Below are 18,392 nucleotides of genomic sequence, written 5' to 3'. Positions count from 1 at the left end.
ATTAACATAATTTAGCATAATCAGTTTCCATATATGTATGTGTCTGTTTCTGGGCTCTCTGTTCTATTAATCAGTAGTCTACCTCTGTATCCACCCTGCGTACCTTACTTACTACAACTTTATAATAAATCCTGATCTCTGGTAGAGCAACTCCCTCCCCAACCTCCACAAATACCCACCTTATTCTTCTTCAGAAATGTCTCACATAGTCTAGTCCTTTCATTCTTCCTTGTATTTAAAAAATCTACACAGGTTCCAATGTAAAATATTTTTTCTTGCAATTCAGACCTTCCTTCTGGGATTGTTTTGCTTGCTCCAGAATTTTGTTTGAAACTTTCTATAGTAAACTTTATGCAGGTGTCTCTGTTGTAACTTCCCACCATAGATAGCTTCCAAGCTTTGGTTCCTGTACTCTGCATGCTGCCCTTTAAAAGCTAAATTTCTGATCTTCAGACATCAGCAGATGGTCTGAGGACGAGTGACAGTTTCAGCTCATTTATTTCTCTGCATGGATCCTTTCACATTGTTTTCAGCCTTTCAGAATTTTTCTTGCCTTTTTTTGGGCAGCTCAGCTATTCATTTTAAAAGGCATTTTGTCTATTTCACCTAACCTTTCTAGAAGTTTTGCACTGAAAGTGGTTTTCAAGATATCTAATCATTCATATTGCCAGAAACAGAAGTCTTGTGTCAATAGTGGTTTTAAAATTGTTTAATCTTACAGAATTGTATCTTGCACACAATACATATTCAACAAAGTGTGTTTAATTGAACTGAATAAGATTTTGGTTGGGTTTTTCTGATGCTGCCTCATCATTCCCAAATAACCCAGTACCTAATTTGGCATTTCCACTGTTAGATTATTATCCTCTCCTTAAAACTTTACAACATTAAAAAATATTTTAAACATACAGAAAGCAATATACTTGAAATCTTTGTACTTACCACCAAGATTAAATACATGTTAACGTAGTGTCCTATTTTCTTTAATCTATGGTTATATGGGTAGATAACAAAGCAATGTATATTATTTTGTGTACTTTAAAATTTTACATTAATAATACAGTGATATTCATACTTTTTTGAAAGCTTATTTTTTTCCCCACTCAACATCATGTTTGAAATATTTTCCATGGTGATACCCTAAGCTTTGATTCAATTATTCCAAGTCCTGTCTGTAATTTTATTATAAATTAAATTTTATTTAATAGTCCCTTTATTCTACAACAAATATTCTTATTATATATATATCCTCTTGAGCATGTATTTGAGAATTTTTAAAAATTAGTTGCCTAGAACTGAAAGTGTTCTATAATAGGATGTACTTAACTTTAACACATTAGGTATATCCAGTTTCTTATATCTGGTCTTTATGATTGTGATGACATTGATCATTATAGAAGATAGGACATTTTTAAACCTTATTTTATTATTTAATATTTACAATTTGTGAAAAGCACCTAGTACTGGTCTGGACAAGGATTATGCTGAATATATGTAGTGCCTGAAACCTTGTGTATAATTCAAATTATGCTGAAGTTTATACTATTCAATAATGAATAATTAGGTGATTTGGAAATTCATGCCCCCATTTTTTTCTATAGGTATTTATGAGCCTCCATTTATTGTACTACTGCAGTGAACCAACCTTGGATGTGAAAATTGCCTTTTGTCAGGTGTGTGTTCCTTACAGGTAAAACAAGGTACAGTATATTCACTTGTATTTCCATTTTGCCATCCCATCTTGCAAATGTTCCACACTAAAGTTAATGTTTATGTAATGTTAAAAGTAGCTTAGGAAGTAGAAGCTGGTACCTAGATGCTTTTTTTCCCCCCCAGTTCATTTATGTTAGAATAGGAATGAAGATAATTCTTTTTAATGTTTATAAATATAGTACTTGATCACTGCATAAAGTGATTTCTTACTAGATTTAACATCATTAATATGTCTTTTTCAAATCCTTAAAATGTGGTTTTATTCATCAAACTAGCTAAAGTCTATGATATTATTTTTCATCCAAGAACTGATGAGCCCCAAGTAGAGTACCTCTAGTACTGAAATATAATAATATGTAGGTAGTGCTCAGTTTGTTTTCTGATGTTCAGTTCTAACCAGTAGTTGATAACAAAGATAAAACAACAATAATGACTAATAAAGGTATCTTTAACCTACAGTGAACACTAGTGAGAATATGTTGTGCATGGACCAGATAAGAGTCTGCACTCCTGTGTTCATACAAGTGATATTCTTAAAAAAGAGCCCAGCTGGGGTACCTGTACCTACTCTAAGTATGTTTAGGTAGTTCTAACTTAAGCCTGTTGTCATGGCATAATTAATAGTGCTCATTTTTACTCTCAGGAATTTTTATTTGGCCAGTAAATTTCATGGTAACTCTATTCATACCCCAAGCAGAGAGCACTTCTGTTTTTTCTGTAATGATTTTCATTGCATGTTATCATCACGATGGGCTGAAAACAGAGAATGACATGCATCCCTTGAAACAGGTTTAAAGAAAAACTCTGCAGCTTCTATTATTTTAATACAATATTTTCTGATTCTAGAAGTAACATGTACTGATTATAGAAAATATATAAAAATACAAAGGGAAACAAAACATTGGTAAATCTATTCTCCCTGAGCGTAGTTAGAATTTCTATGGAAAAGTAAAATGTGTTACGTGCTATGAATGGGATTTACTGTCTGTTTCATCTCCCTGACCTGTAAATTCTTGCAGTGCCAAAAGCCTCAGACTTTCAGATAACTTCTCTTCTCTAACTAGAACTCTGGACATCTTGGTTTAGAAATTCCAAATCTGCCACTGATTAGCCATTTACTTGTGAGCTTGGGCAAGTTAGTTAACCTTGCTGTGCTTCAGTTTATTTGTAAAAAGGGAAAAAAGTAATAGTACCTACCTTCTAGGTTTATGAGAATTAAGTGAGCTAATACTTGCATAGAACTGAGTACAGTGCTGGAATATATTTTTGTTAAATAGCTAACTAAATCTTAAATATATTTACATTCACTCTTCTGGTGCTCCCATTGAGTCCTAGTGTTTTAAATATTATCAGTATCTTGAATACTCCCCAGTTATATCTCCAACACAAACCTCTCCCCGAAACCAGACTCATAAACCCAATTGCTTGTTCTATATCTCAGCTCAGATGGCTAATAGGCATAGCAAATGATACATATACCAAACCAAACCCTTGATCTTTCCTCTAAAATTGCTCTGCTCTAATTCAGTAAATGCTAAATCCATCTTTCCAGTTGCTTAGAGCAAAATCTTCAGAATCATCTTTTGGACAATAATTTACATCCAATCTGTCAGCAAATTCTGTTGGCGCTACTTTAAAAATATATCTGGAATCTCACTACTTCTCACCATTTTCTCCAGCACCATTCTGATCCAAACCTGGATTATTGTAAGAGCTTCCACTTTTGCTCACCCCCAAATGGTTTACTCTCAAAACATCAGCAAGAGTGATATTTGAAAAATATAAGTGAGATCATGTCACTCCTTGGTTAAAAACAAAAAAAAGCAAAGCAAAAAAACCTTCCAGTCAAGTGAGATGTCTTTCCATCTCACTTATGGTAAAAATTCTTAAAATAAATACACAAGCCTTTGCCATGTAGCCACCCGGACACCCCTCCTTCAAATGCTCTTCCTTTATTATCCACTTGGCTCACGCCTTCACCACCTTCAGGACTTGGCTCAAATGTCATTTTTAAGGGAGTCTTTCCTGCCTATCCTATTTAAAGTTGCCCCTTCCTAATCTATACTGCCTATCCCACACCGACTACCCAACTTCCCTGTCTTTCTATTTTTTTCCCTCCATAACACTTTTTGGTATCTGATACACTATATATGTAACTAGCACGTTGCTTCTCTCTCTCTGCTAGAATGCATTTTTCAGTTGGGCAGGGATTGTTTTTCAGTGGTGTGCTGTGAGCTCACATAGGCTCACAAGAGTTGATTGTGCACATCCCTTCTCAGCTTTAAGTTCAATGATGTCAAGTTGGTAGATTGAACTTTGTCATGATAGGAATATGTACATTGTGTAAATAAACAATTACTGCCGATAAGTTCTCTCCTCTCTCTCACCCCCAGCCATTTGTTGAACAATTAGCAGCACATGGTTGGGATTTTGTCTCTTTTGCACACTGCTGTACTGTAGCACTAAGAATAGTATCTGGCATAGTGTGGGCTCGCACCAAATATTTGCTTAATGAATGAATGATATATGTTTGGTTAATGCAATCAATTGCAACTGTGGTAGTGCCCTGGTGAAAAATGAGCAGACCTGAATTTCTGGTTAAAATATCTGGGCCTACCATTTGCAAGCTGTATGACTGTGAGCCATTTCCTTAGTGTCCATGATCCTAGCCATTTACCATGGGCATTAGTACTTAAGAAACAAACCACAAACAAACAAAAAAGTTTATTTTTTACATATTTCAAGATTAAGTCTGAATTTCAAAAATTATCAATAAAAAAGCCTTAAAACTTCAGCTATTACTTTTAATCCAAAAAGTTTTTTTGTAGGTTGAAGTTATTTTTAAATCAGCTCCCAAAATTTGGGTACAGATGCAGAATGTCTATTTCTAGGAAGAGTTCTTTTAAAGCAAAGGAATAAAGAGAAGTGAAGCATGAACTTTCTTAATGACTCTGATTTTTTTGCTTACTATGAGCTTTTGATATCTAGAAAATATACATGCATATTCTGTAACTTAAAAATATCATAGTAAGCAGAATATTTCTAGTTGTGACTCAGAGTGCTTTATTTACTTTCCGGGTAGAATTTTTTTTTTTTTTTCGGTACGCGGACCTCTCACTGTTGTGGCCTCTCCCGTTGCGGAGCACAGGCTCCGGACGCGCAGGCTCAGCGGCCATGGCTCACGGGCCCAGCCAATCCGTGGGATCTTCCCGGACCGGGCCATGAACCCGTGTCCTCTGCATCGGCAGGCGGACTCCCAACCACTGCCTCACCAGGGAAGCTCAGGGTAGAATTTTTATTTGATGATAATGTTTATTTTTTTTCTTTCCTGTAGCTCTGAGCCTCATTTAGTATTCTAGTAATTTAAATAAAATACTGTATTTTTAGAGGCAGAATTATCTACTTGGGTTTACTTTCAAACTATGTGCTTTGGAAGCTTCTCATTTCATGAGATATCTCATGGATCCTTGGTATGCAGTGGTGTTTAACACCATCTCCAGCAGAGTTAGGTTGCTCCCAACTTCTTGCCACACAGACAATACACAAAGACCTTTAAGTAACTTGTCAACAATTAGTGATCAAGTGTATCCAGAATTCAGGTCTCTTGAGTCTTAATCTGTGGCTTTAAAAAATTATATTTATAATTTTTTCACTGTTATCAGTAAGAAATCACAGAAAATATAGAAAATAAAATTGCCTAGGTAGTTATTTATCAACAGTAAATATGTACATTATCTGTAGTAGTATTAACCTTTTTTTCTTAGTTGAATTATTTGAAGAACATGGGATTCATTGAGCTACTCCTATTAATTTCGTTGCTTTTTTCTTTAAAAAAGATCAAGCAGCTTTTGCAGGCAAGACGTTTCTTGTAATATTCTGGAGAGAAATTTGTCTTAGACGATGAAAAAATAATCTTTAGTTTGCACTTGTATGAATCCTTTACAAAAATATAGACTGACAGGGAATTGAAAGTGCAAAAGCTCTTGATCCTCCTGAGAAATAGGTAAGCCTTCGTCGCCTGCTTTTCTCAATTAAATAAAGAAGGGCAGAACTATTAAATTTCACTCTATGAATTTTTAAAAAAATCTGTGAAAAGTGCTATTTTTGGAACTCTGCTGTACTGAATAGTACAGGGCTTTATACACATGAAATATAAGAAATATATACACAGAGAGATAATGTGTGTTGGGAAACCTAATGCACACCCACTGGTGTCTACAGCATTTACCACATCCTGATTTGTGTTACCATTGGTTGTACAGGTTTGTGTTTTCCCCACTCAATGGTGACTGCCTCTGGGGCAGGGCCAGGGCATCTTCATCCTTGTCTTCCAAGCCTGGAATTCTAGCTTAATTCAGTAAATGTTCAATAAATGCTTTTGGGTAAAAGAGGGTAAATAAAAACTCAGAAAAACACTGTGTCCTGAGTGGAAATTTGCTTGCCTTTCAAAATCAAGTCAACTTCTCAACATCTTACCATCTTACCATCTTGTATTATATTAATATATTTAATTGCATTTTGGTTAATTTGCTAATCATAAATCAGTGTTAGTCTAATATTTCTCTAGAAACGTATTAACTTATTGTCCTCTCTAAATGTTTACTGATGCATGAGTTGGTTATGAATCATTTAAAATGATTTCTTGATTTTCAGAAAGCCTGAGAGATAGAAGGTTCAAATCAGTGAATCAACAATTATGAGTCCAAGTAACACTAGAAATAAAGGGACTGAGCTCAGTGGGCTTCTTTCTGTTAGGACATAGAAACTCTTCATGCCTTCTTACATTGTCTATGCAATGAGACATCTACACATCGACTGATTATTTATTGATTCCATCATTCATTTATTCAACACATCTTTACTCAGTGCCTATAACATGTATCTGTAACTTGTAGAAATTAGGGGTACAGGGTGAGTATGGTTACTCTCCTCAAAGAACACACTGTCTAGTCTAAAGCACAGTAGAGAGTGGCTAGGCTTATAAACATAAGGAAAACCTATTCCACTTTGAGTTAAAAACCTCAGTGGTAACTATGGGCTAAACAATAACGAGTGAGAAAAGAAAACACCCCAATACTTACCAAATGCTTACTATGTATGATGACTTCACTAAGATTTTATTTCATTTAATCTTTAGAGTGCCATTAATTACCAAGACAAAATTCAATTATGTTTTATTCTGGGATTGGAAATCTCAGCCATTATACTAGAAGGTCTTTCTCTAGTCCCATTATGAACTTTTTGAAATCTTCTATCAGTTATACAGTGTTTTGACTGAAGTGAGTAGCAACTAAATATAACTAAGAAAAAAATACTATGATTAAATGCAAAGAAGCTTAAGATTCTATTGGTCTCCAGTAGGAAAAAAAGAAGACTTTTATATATATTCCAAAGGACAGTTGTGATATATAAGGTCTAAAATATTACTGGGGATATGACAGAAATAGCAGTCTCTTTGTAGAGCTCTTACTAACAAAATTGTTCTTCAGTGTTTTTTGAGGTCTTAGTGTTTTTTGGTATAGCACCTTGTTAGATATGATAGCCAAGACTGAGCATGTTGAATTTTTTCTAGTTAAAGCAATGCTTTTCTTATAATAGATATAAAATATTACTAGATGAGTTGACTTGTTAACTAAATTTTATTTTGCTACTCTAATGTCTGGATAACAAAAGCAATATGTGTGTATATGTAATAATTTTCCTAGCCACAGATGATGGCTGTTCTAAATAAATAAAAACTTAACTCTTCAGCAAATTTCAAAAGAGTAAATTTAGTGTTACATTTGTGTCTTCTACCTGGGGCAGTTTTCTTCTTAAGATTTATTAAGTTATTCCAGTTAATAAATAGATTCAGTTATGTTACTAAATCTTATCTAACAAAAAATGTACAGGTCCTACTTAAGATTCGGTTCTGTAATGATGAACTTCTCTGTATTAGTTTATGAGTATGTGTTTGGTTTGCTTGAAGCACATAAAGTTCGGACTTGACTTCTTCTTGAATGATCTTGACCTGAATGTAAATGTAGCTTAATACTATGAGTTTAATTATGGTTGAGGTAGTAATCAGTTAAGTGAAGTTATCGCTTATATCTGTCAAAATTGTTATGCTCAAAAATATCCCAGAATTATCTGTGGTTTTTCAGTGCATAGTTAATAATGCTGTGTCAGAAAAGCACCAAATTGTGGATTTCATTTTAATCTATATAAGTGTTCCTAAGAAATCAACTAATTCCTTAAATACACTGTTTTAATTTATTACACTTTGAATGTTAAGACTTTAGAAAATATATTAAATGATGATTTTTCTTTTCTGCAGAGGCATTTTCTGAGGTTGTGGTGTGTGATAAGCAAAGGCTGAATTTTTCAGTAGGTTAAGAAAAATAATGTCCACTTTTGTTCTGAGTTCTAAAACCAATACTAATCAGGAATGTGTCATTCAACTCTTCTATTGTTCACCTTCTCTAAAGGTGAATATTTATTTGGCTGTTTACTCGATACATCTCTAACTCATTCTAAAAAAAGGCAAGGTAGTTACAAAATACATATTTAAGAGAAGAAAACCAATATGTTGAAGAATGTGTAATTACTAAAATTAGGTATAAATTAGATCTTTTTATAATTGTACAATGAGAGAATGATAATAATATCATATAGGATTTAAGAATAATATTCTTTATGGTATAAATGAAAATAAGACTTTAGTGTTCCATATTTTTTTAAAATAATGTATATTTTAGTTCCACTTTGATTCAGAAATTTTTTTTTAACGTCTTTACTGGAGTATAATTGCTTTACAATGTTGTGTTAGTTTCTGCTGTATAACAAAGTGAATCAGCTATATGTATACATATATCCCCATATCCGCCCCCTCTTGTGCCTCCCTCCCACCTTCCCATCCCACTCCTCTAGGTGGTCACAAAGCACCAAGCTGATCTCCCTGTGCTGTGCAGCTGCTTCCCACTAGGTATCTATTTAACATTTGGTAGTGTATATATGATAATGCTACTCTTCACCTTGTCCCAGCTTACCCTTCCTCTACCCTGTGTCCACAAGTTCATTCTCTACGTCTGTGTCTATTCCTGCCCTGCCCGTAGGTTCATCAGAACCTTTTTTTTTTTTTTTTTTAGATTCCATATATGTGTGTTAGCATACGGTATTTGTTTTTCTCTTTCTGACTTACTTCACTCTGTATGACAGTCTCTAGGTCCATCCACCTCACTACAAATAACTCAGTTTCATTCCTTTTTATGACTGAATAATATTCCATTGTATATATGTGCCACATCTTCTTTATCCATCATCTGTGATGGACATGTAGGTTGCTTCCATGTCCTGTATATGGTAAATAGAGGTTCAGTGAACATTTTGGTACATGACTCTTTTCGAATTATGGTTTTCTCAGGGTATATGCCCAGCAGTGGGATTGCTGGGTCATATGGTAGTTCTATTTGTAGTTTTTTAAGGAATCTCCATACTGTTCTCCATAGTGGCTTTATCAATTTACATTCCCACCAGCAATGCAAGAGGGTTCCCTTTTCTCCACATCCTCTCCAGCATTTATTATTTGTAGATTTTTTGATGATGGCCATTCAGAGTGGTGTGAGGTGAAACCACACTGTGGTTTTGATTTGCATTTCTCTAATGATTAGTGATGCTGAGCATCTTTTCATGTGTTTGTTGGCAATCTGTATATCTTCTTTGGAAAAATGTCTGTTGAGGTCTTCCACCCATTTTTGGATTGGGTTGTTTGTTTTTTTGATATTGAGCTGCATGTAAATTTTGGAGATTAATCCTATGTTAGTTGCTTCATTTGCAAATATTTTCTCCCATACTGAGGGCTGTCTTTTCGTTTTGTTTATGGTTTCCTTTGCTGTGCAAAAGCTTTTAAGTTTCATTAGGTCCCATTTGTTTATTTTTGTTTTTATTTCCATTTCTTAAGAGGTGGGTAAAAAAGGATTTTGCTGTGATTTATGTCATAGAGTGTTCTGCCTATGTTTTCCTCTAAGAGTTTGATAGTGTCTGGGCTTACATTGATGTCTTTAATCCATTTTGTGTTTATTTTTGTCTATGGAGTTAGGGAGTGTTCTAATTTCATTCTTTTATATGTAGCTGTCCAGTTTTCCCAGGATCACTTATTGAAGAGGCTGTCTTTTCTCCATTGTATATTCTTGCCTCCTTTTTCAAAAATAAGGTGACCATATGTGCATGGGTTTTCTCTGGGATTTCTTTCCTGTTCCATTGATCTATATTTCTGGTTTTGTGCCAGTACCATACTGTCTTGATTACTGTAGCTTTGTAGTATACTCTGGAGTCAGGGAGCGTGATTCCTCCAGCTCCGTTTTCCTTTCTCAAGATTGCTTTGGCTATTTGGGATCTTTTGTGTTTCCGTACAAATTGTGAAAGTTTTTGTTCTAGTTCTGTGAAAAATGCCAGTGGGAGTTTGATAGGGATTGCACTGAATCTGTAGATTGCTTTGGGTAGTAGAGTATTTTCACAACGTGGATTCTTCCAGTCAAAGATTGTGGTATATCTCTCCATCTGTTTGTATCATCTTTAATTTCTTTCATCAGTGTCTTATAGTTTTCTGCATACAGGTCTTTTGTCTCCTTAGGTAGGTTTATTCCTAGATATTTTATTCTTTTTGTTGCAATGATAAATGGGAGTGTTCCCTTAATTTCACTTTCAGATATTTCATCGTTCATGTATAGGAATGCAAGGGATTTCTGTGCATTAATTTTGTATCCTGCTACTTTACCAAATTCATTGATTAGCTCTAGTAGTTTTATGGTGACATCTTTAGGATTCTCTATAAATAGTGTCATATCATCTGCAAACAGTGACAGCTTCACTTCTTTTCTGATTTGGATTCCTTTTATTTCTTTTTCTTCTCTGATTGCTGTGGCTAAAACTTCCAAAACTATGTTGAATAAGAGTGGTGAGAGTGGACAACCTTTCTTTCTTCGTGATCTTAGTGGAAATATTTTCAGTTTTTCACCATTGAGGATGATGTTGGCTGTGGGTTTGTCATGTATGGCCTTTATTATGTTGAGGTAAGTTCCCTCTTTGCCTACTTTCTGGAGGTTTTTTATCATAAATGGGTGTTGATTTTTGTCAGAAGCTTTTTCTGCATCGATTGAAATGATCATGTGGTTTTTATTCTTCAATTTGTTAATATGGTGTATCACATTGATTGATTTGAGTATTTTGAAGAATCCTTGCATCCCCGGGATAAACCCCACTTGATCATGGTGTGTGATCCTTTTAATGTGCTGTTGGATTCTGTTTGCTAGTATTTTGTTGAGGATTTTTGCATCTATGTTCATCAGTGATATTGGCCTGTAGTTTTCTTTCTTTGTGACATCTTTGTCTGGTTTTGGTATCAGGGTGATGGTGGCCTCATAGATTGAATTTAGGAGTGTTCTTCCCTCTGCTATATTTTGTAAGAGTTTGAGAAGGACAGGTGTTAGCTCTTCTCTAAATGTTTGATAGAATTTGCCTGTGAAGCCAGCTGGTCCTGGGCTTTCTTTTGTTGGAAGGTTTTTAAGCACAGTTTCAATTTCAGTGCTTGTTATTGGCCTGTTTATATTTTCTATTTCTTCCTGGTTTCTGTCTCAGAAGGTTTTGCTTTTCTATGAATTTGTCCATTTCTTTTAGGTTGTCCATTTTATTGGCATATAGTTGCTTGTAGTAATCTCTCATGATCCTTTGTATTTCTGCAGTGTCAGTTGTTTCTTCTCCTTTTTCATGTCTAATCTATTGATTTGACACTTCTCCCTTTTTTTCTTGATGAGTCTGGCTAATGGTTTATCAATTTTGTTTATCTTCTCAATGAACCAGCTTTTAGTTTTATTGATCTTTGCTACTATTTCCTTCATTTCTTTTTCATTTATTTCTGATCTGATTTTTATGATTTCTTTCCTTCTGCTAGCTTTGGGTTTTTTTTTTTCTTCTTTCTCTAATTGTTTTAGGTGTAAAGTTAGGTTGTTTATTTGAAATTTTTCTTGTTTCTTGAGGTAAGATTGTATTGCTGTAAACTTCCCTCTTAGAGCTGCTTTTGCTGCATCCCATCGGTTTTGGCTTGTCGTGTTTTCATTGTCATTTGTTTCTAGGCATTTTTTGATTTCCTCTTTGATTTCTTCAGTGATATTTTGGTTATTTAGTAGCGTATTGTTTAGCCTCCATGTTTTTGTGTTTTTTACAGATTTTTTCCTGTAATTGATATCTAGTCTCATAGCTTTGTGGTCAGAAAAGGTATTTGATACGATTTCAGTTTTCTTAAATTTTGCAAGTTTTTATTTATGACCCAAGACATGATCTATCCTGGAGAATGTTCCACGAGCACTTGAGAAGAAAGTGTATTCTGTTGTTTTTGGATGGAATGTCCTATAAATATCGATTAAGTCTATCTGTTTTAATGTGTCTTTTAAAGCTTGTGTTTCCTTATTTATTTTCATTTTGGATGATCTGTCTTTGGTGATAGTGGGGTGTTAAAGTCCTTTACTGTGATTGTGTTACTGTCGAGTTCTTCTTTTATGGCTGTTAGCATTTGCCTTGTATATTGAGGTGCTCCTATGTTGGGTGCATAAATATTTACAATTGTTATATCTTTATCTTGGATTGATCTCTTGATCATTATGTAGTGTCCTTCTTTTTCTCTTGTAATAGTCTTTATTTTAAAGTGTATTTTATCTGATTTGAGAATTGCTACTCCAGCTTACTTTTGATTTCCATTTGCATGGAATATCTTTTTCCATCCCCTCACTTTCAGTCTGTGTGTGTCCCTAGGTATGAAGTGGGTTTCTTGTAGACTGCATATATATGGGTCTTATTTTTGTATCCATTCAGCCAGTCTGTGTCTTTTGGTGGGAGCATTTAATCCATTTACATTTAAGGTAATTATCAATATGTATGTTCCTGTTTCCATTTTCTTAATTCTTTTGGGTTTGTTATTGTAGTTCTTTTCCTTCACTTGTGTTTCCTGCCTAGAGAAATACCTTTAGGATTTGTTGTAATGGTGGTTTGGTGGTGCTGAATTCTCTTAAGTTCTTTGTTTGTAAAGGTTTTAATTTCTCTGTCAAATCTAAATGAGATCCTTTCTGGTTAGGGTAATCTTGGTCGTAGGTTTTTCTCTTTCATCACTTTAAATATGTCCTGCCACTCCCTTCTGGCCTGTAGTGTTTCTGCAGAAAGATCAGCTGTTAACCTTATGGGGATTCCCTTGTATAGTATTTGTTGCTCTTCCCTTGATACTTTTAATATTTTTTCTTTGTATTTAAGTTTTGATAGTTTGATTAATATGTTTCTTGACGTGTTTCTCCTTGAATTTATCCTTTATGGGACTCTCTGAGCTTCCTGCACTTGATTGACTATTTTTTTTCTATGTTAGGGAAATTTTCAACTATAATTTCTTCAAATATTTTGTCAGACCCTTTCTTTTTCTCTTCACCTTCTGGGACCCCTATACTTCAAATGTTGGTGTGTTTAATGTTGCCCCAGAGGTCTCTGAGACTATCCTCAATTCTTTTCATTATTTTTACTTTATTCTGCTCTGTGACAGTTATTTCCACTATTTTATCTTCCTGGTCACTTATCCATTCTTCTGCCAAGTTATTCTGCTATTGATCCCTTCTAAAGTATTTTTAATTTCATTTATTGTGTTGTTCATCATTGTTTGTTTGCTCTTTAGTTCTTCTAGATTCTTGTAAAATGTTTCTTGTATTTTCTCCATTCTATTTCCAAGATTCTGGATCATCTTTGCTATCATTACTCTGAATTATTTTTCATGTAGACTGCCTATTTCCTCTTCATTTGTTAGGTCTGGTGGGTTTTTACCTTGCTCCTCCTCTGCTGCATATTTCTCTGTTTTCTCATTCTGTTTAACTTACTGTGTTTGGGGGCTCCATTTCACAGGCTGCAGGTTCATACTTCCCATTGTTTTTGGTGTCTGACCCCAGTGGATGATGTTGGTTCAGTGGGTTATGTAGGCTTCCTGGTGGAGGGGACTGGTGCCTGTGTTCTGGTGGGTGGGGTGTATCTTGTCCTTCTTGTGGGCAGGGCTGCAACTGCTGGTGTGTTTTGCAGTGTCTGTGAACTTAGTATGACTTTAGGCAGCCTCTCTGCTAACAGGTGGGGTTGTGTTCCTGTCTTACTAGTTGTTTGACATGAGGCGTTGAGCACTGGAGCTTGCTGGCCATTGGATGGAGCTGGGTCTTAGTGTTGAGAAGAAGATCTCTGGGAGAGCTCTTGCCGATTGATATTATGTGGGGCCGGGAAGTTTCTTGTGGTTCAGTGTCCTGGGCTTGGCCTTCCCACCTCAAAGACTCAGGCCTGACCCCCAGCTCGAGCACCAAGATCCTGCCAGCCACACGGCTCAGAAGAAAAGCAAGAGAGAATAACAAAAAAAAACAAAAACAAAACCAACAGGACCCTAGTATAAATGGTAAAAGCAAACCTGTACAGACAAAATCACACAAAGAAGCATATACATACACACTAAGAAAAAAAGGAAAATATATATATATTAAAAAAAAGGAAGAGAGCAATGAAACCAATAAGCAAATCCATCAATGATAAACACTAAATACTATACTAAGATAAAAATAAAACCAGAAACAAATTAGACACAGAAGGCAAACCCCAAGTCTGCAGTTGCTCCCAAAGTCCACTGCCTCAATTTTGCAAACATTCATTGTCTATTCAGGTATTCTTCAGATTCAGGGTCTATCAAGTTGACTGTGGGTATTTAATGTGCTGCTCCTGAGGGTTCTGGGAGAAATATCCCTTTCTCTTCTTTGTTCACACAGCTCCTGGGGTTCAGCTTTGGTTTTGGCCCCACCTCTGCAAGTAGGTCTCCCTCAGGTGTCTGTTCCCTGCCCAGACAGGAGGGTGTTAAAGCAGCAACTGATTAGGGCTCTCTTGCTCACTCAGGCTGGGGGTAGGGAGGAGTATGGTAGTCATAATTGGAATGTGAGGTGAGCCTGTGGCAGCAGAGGCCGGCATGACGTTGCAACAGCCTGAGGTGCACCGTGTGTTCTCCCGGGGAAGTTGTCCCTGGATCTTGTGACCCTGGCAGTGGTGTGCTGCATATGCTCTGGGGTGGTGTTGTTAGTGACCTGCTCTGGCACACAGGACTCTTGGTGGCAGCAACCACAGAGTTAGCAGTTCATGTCAGTCTCCGGGGTCTGAACTGATAGCTGCGGCTCACGCCTGTCTCTGGAGCTTGCTTAGGCAGTGCTCTGCTTTCTGTGGGCACACTGGGAAGGAATCCCCTCTCCTCACACACACCAAAACAAAGGTCTCTTGCCTCTCCGGCAGGTCCAGACATTTTCCTGGACTCTTTCCCGGCTAGCTGAGGAGCACTAGCTTCCTTCACTCTGTCCTCATACAGACAACCCCAGTCCTCTCCCTGGGGTCTGATCTCCAAAGCCTGAGTCTCAGCTCCCAGCCCCAACCTGGCCCGGTGGGTGAGCAGACAAGCATCTCAGGCTGGTGAGTGCTGGTCGCCACCGATCTTCTGTGTGGGAATCTCTCTGCTTTGTCCTCTGCACCCCTGTTGCTGTGCTCTCCTCCATGGCTCCGAAACTTCCCCCCCCCCCCACACCCACCATCTCCGCCAGTGAAGGGGCTTCCTAATGTATGGAAACTTTTCCTCCTTCACAGCTCCCACCCAGAGGTATGGGTCCCATCCCTATTCTTTTGTCTCTGTTTTTTCTTTTGCCCTACCCAGGTACGTGGAGATTTTCTTGCCTTTGGGGAAGTCTGAGATCTTCTGCCAGCATTCAGTAGGTGTTCTGTAGGAGTTGTTCCACATGTAGATGTATTTTTGATGTATTCGTAGGGAGGAAGGTGATATCCACGTCTTACTCCGCCACCATCTTGAAAGTCCGATGTTCCATATTCTTAAATGTAGCATTTCAATTTTCCCTTCCAAAAAAACAAAAGCATGTTTTACAGATAAGTCAGTGAAATCCAGATAACTCACTTTAAACATTTTGATTCTTAAATGAATTTTTCTTCTCCTTATGATGAAACAACCTTTTCCTCCTACCCTGAGAAAGTATTTTTTAAAAATTAACCGTTATTTAATTAACCTTGAAATTTTGTCCCATCTTGATTATATAATACCTCTTATTATTGCCTATTTTATGCTTCTTTTTTCTTTATTAAAGACAAATTGCAGATATGCAGATCAGAAGTGTACATAGAATTCAAAGTGATTAGCTTAGTAGTTAGATCATTGTGATAATGAAGCCGGCATTCTAACTTTGATCCTGTAAGGGACAATTTAATATTAAGCTCCATGAGGACAGGAGCTTTATGTTCTCAGTGCTTAGAACATTACTTGGCACATTGTAAGGCCAAAAAAAAAAAAATTATTGAATGAAAAACATACTGCAATAGTGGATAGACCTCAAATCTCAGTAACTTATTAGAACAAAAGTTTATTTCCTGTTATACAAAGTCTAGAACAGGTTGGTAAGGACTCTCCTCTATCTGGTGACTTAGGAATTTTGTCTTCTGCCATCTTGTGACTCAGGAACTGCCATCTTGTGATGTCCAGTTAAGGCATCACAGTGTGGAAAGAGGTGGATTGTAGAGGCACACCTCTTAAATGCCTCTGCATTTAGATGATACCTGCCACTTCTTCATGTAGTCCACTGGCCAGATACAGCAACTTGGCCCCAACAGAACTGCAAGGGAGCTGGGAAATGTAGTAGAGCATGTGGGTACCCACAGAACAACTGTCTTCACCACAAATGAAAACACAGAAAAGTATTTTATTACCTGACCATTCTGAACCCTGTTGGTTATACATTGATTTTATAGCAGTATCATAGTGTCTTAGGATGGCACTATGGCCCAGGCCAACTTCTGGCTAAAAACATTCTAAAACTACTAATTAGCTATGTCTTTAAGTGTTATCTAACTTCTCAATAATAATGATAACTATAGTACTAGTAATAGTAATAATAATAACAACAAACAACTTTTTAAAAAAATAAATTAATTTTATTTATTTATTTTTGGCTGCATTGGGTCTTCATTGTTGTGCACGGGCTTTCTCTAGTTGAGGTGAACGGGGGCTACTCTTTGTTGTGGTGCGTGGGCTTCTCATTGCTGTGGCTTCTCTTGTTGGGGATCACGGGATCTAGGCACACGGGCTTCAGTAGTTGTGGCTCATGGGCTGTAGAGTGCAGGCTCAGTAGTTGTGGCACACGGGCTTAGTTGCTCCACGGCATGTGGGATCTTCCCGGATCAGGGCTCGAACCCATGTCCCCTGCACTGCTAGGCAAATTCTTAACCACTGTGCCACCAGGGAAGCCCAACAACAAACAACTTTGTTGAGAGTTTCCTGTAAGCTTATACCATGCTGAGAGCTTTACATAGATTAGCACGTTTAACTTTCCCACTAATCAAAAGAAGTAGATTACAGGCATACCTTGTTGCATTGTGCTTCACTTTATAGTACTTCACAGGTACTATTATTTTTACAAATTGAAGTTTTGTGGCCACCCTGCATTGAGCATCTGTATTAGTGCCATTTTTCTAACAGCATTTGCTCACTTCGTGTCTCTGTGTCACATTTTGGTAATTCCCACAGTATTTCAAACTTCTAACTTATTATTATATTTTTTATTATATTCTGTGATTGGTGATATTTGATATTACTATTGTAATTATTTTGAGCGGTACAATGAACGGGGCCCATTTAAAATGAGGACCTTAATTGATAAATGTTGTGTGTTCTGACTGCTCCACCAACAGGCTGTTCCCCTGTCTCTCTCCCTCTCCTTGTGCCTCCCTATTCTCTGAGACACAAAAATATTGAAATTAGGCCAATTAATAATCTTACAATGCCTTATAAGTATTCAAGTGAAAGAAAGTGTTGTATGTCTCTCACTTTGAATTGAAAGCTAGAAATGATTAAGCTTAGTGAGGAAGGCATTGAAAGCTGATATAGGCCAAAAGCTAAGCCTCTTGTGCCAAATAGTTAGCCAAGTTTTGAATACAAAGGAAAAGTTCTTGAAGGAAATTAAAATCACTACTCCAGTGAACACACAAATGATAAGAAAATGAAACATCCTTATTGCTGATATGGAGAAAGTTTTAGTGGTCTAGATAGAAGATCAAACCAGTTACAACATTCCCTTAAGCTAAAACCCAATCCAGAGAAAGGCCCTAACTCCCTTCAATTCTATGAAGGCTGAGAGAAATGAGGAAGCTACAGGAGAAAAGTTTGAAGCTAGCAGAGGTTGGTTCATGAGGTTTACGAAAAGAAGCTATCTTCTTAACATTAAAGTGCAAGATGAAGCAGCAAGTGCTGATGTAGAAGCTGCAGCAAGTTATCCAGAAGATCTAGCTAAGATAATTAATGAAGGTGGTGATACTGAACAACAGATTGTCAACATAGACGAAACAGCCGTCTGTTAGAAGAGGATGTCATTTAGGACTTTCATAGCTATAGAGGAGAAGTCAACGCCTGACTTCAAATCTTCAAAGGACAGGCTGACTCTCTTGTTAGGGGTTAATATACCTGGTAACTTTAAGTTGAAGCTAATGCTCATTTGCCACTGCAAAAGTTCTAGGGCCCTTAAGAATGATGCTAAATCTACACTACTTGTGCTCTAAAATGGAACAAGGCCTAAATGACAGCACATCTGTTTACACTATGGTTTACT

The 18,392-nt window shown here is 36.6% G+C and overlaps 1 protein-coding gene across 6 annotated transcripts in view; it reads left to right on the top strand.

The window, feature by feature from the left end:
- MAPK10 (mitogen-activated protein kinase 10) overlaps positions 1-18,392 on the top strand; it is a 617,840-nt gene that overhangs the window by 452,352 nt on the left and 147,096 nt on the right. For 4 of the 6 annotated variants that reach the window (XM_079919603.1, XM_079919601.1, XM_079919602.1 and 1 more), the window contains one exon: positions 1,602-1,673. The exons of 1 other annotated variant lie outside the window; for it this stretch is intronic. In XM_079919603.1, the coding sequence (XP_079775729.1) occupies positions 1,608-1,673 (66 nt within the window). In that variant the 5' untranslated portion in view covers positions 1,602-1,607. Of the gene's footprint in view, positions 1-1,601; positions 1,701-18,392 lie in introns of all 6 variants that reach the window. One more of the 6 variants, XM_079919604.1, reaches the window with a different exon arrangement.

This window comes from Stenella coeruleoalba, assembly GCF_951394435.1.
Source record: "Stenella coeruleoalba genome assembly, chromosome: 4".
NCBI lineage: Eukaryota > Metazoa > Chordata > Mammalia > Artiodactyla > Delphinidae > Stenella > Stenella coeruleoalba.
The sequence above is the reverse complement of the archived record's forward strand: the minus strand, read 5'-3'. Positions and strand labels throughout refer to the sequence as shown.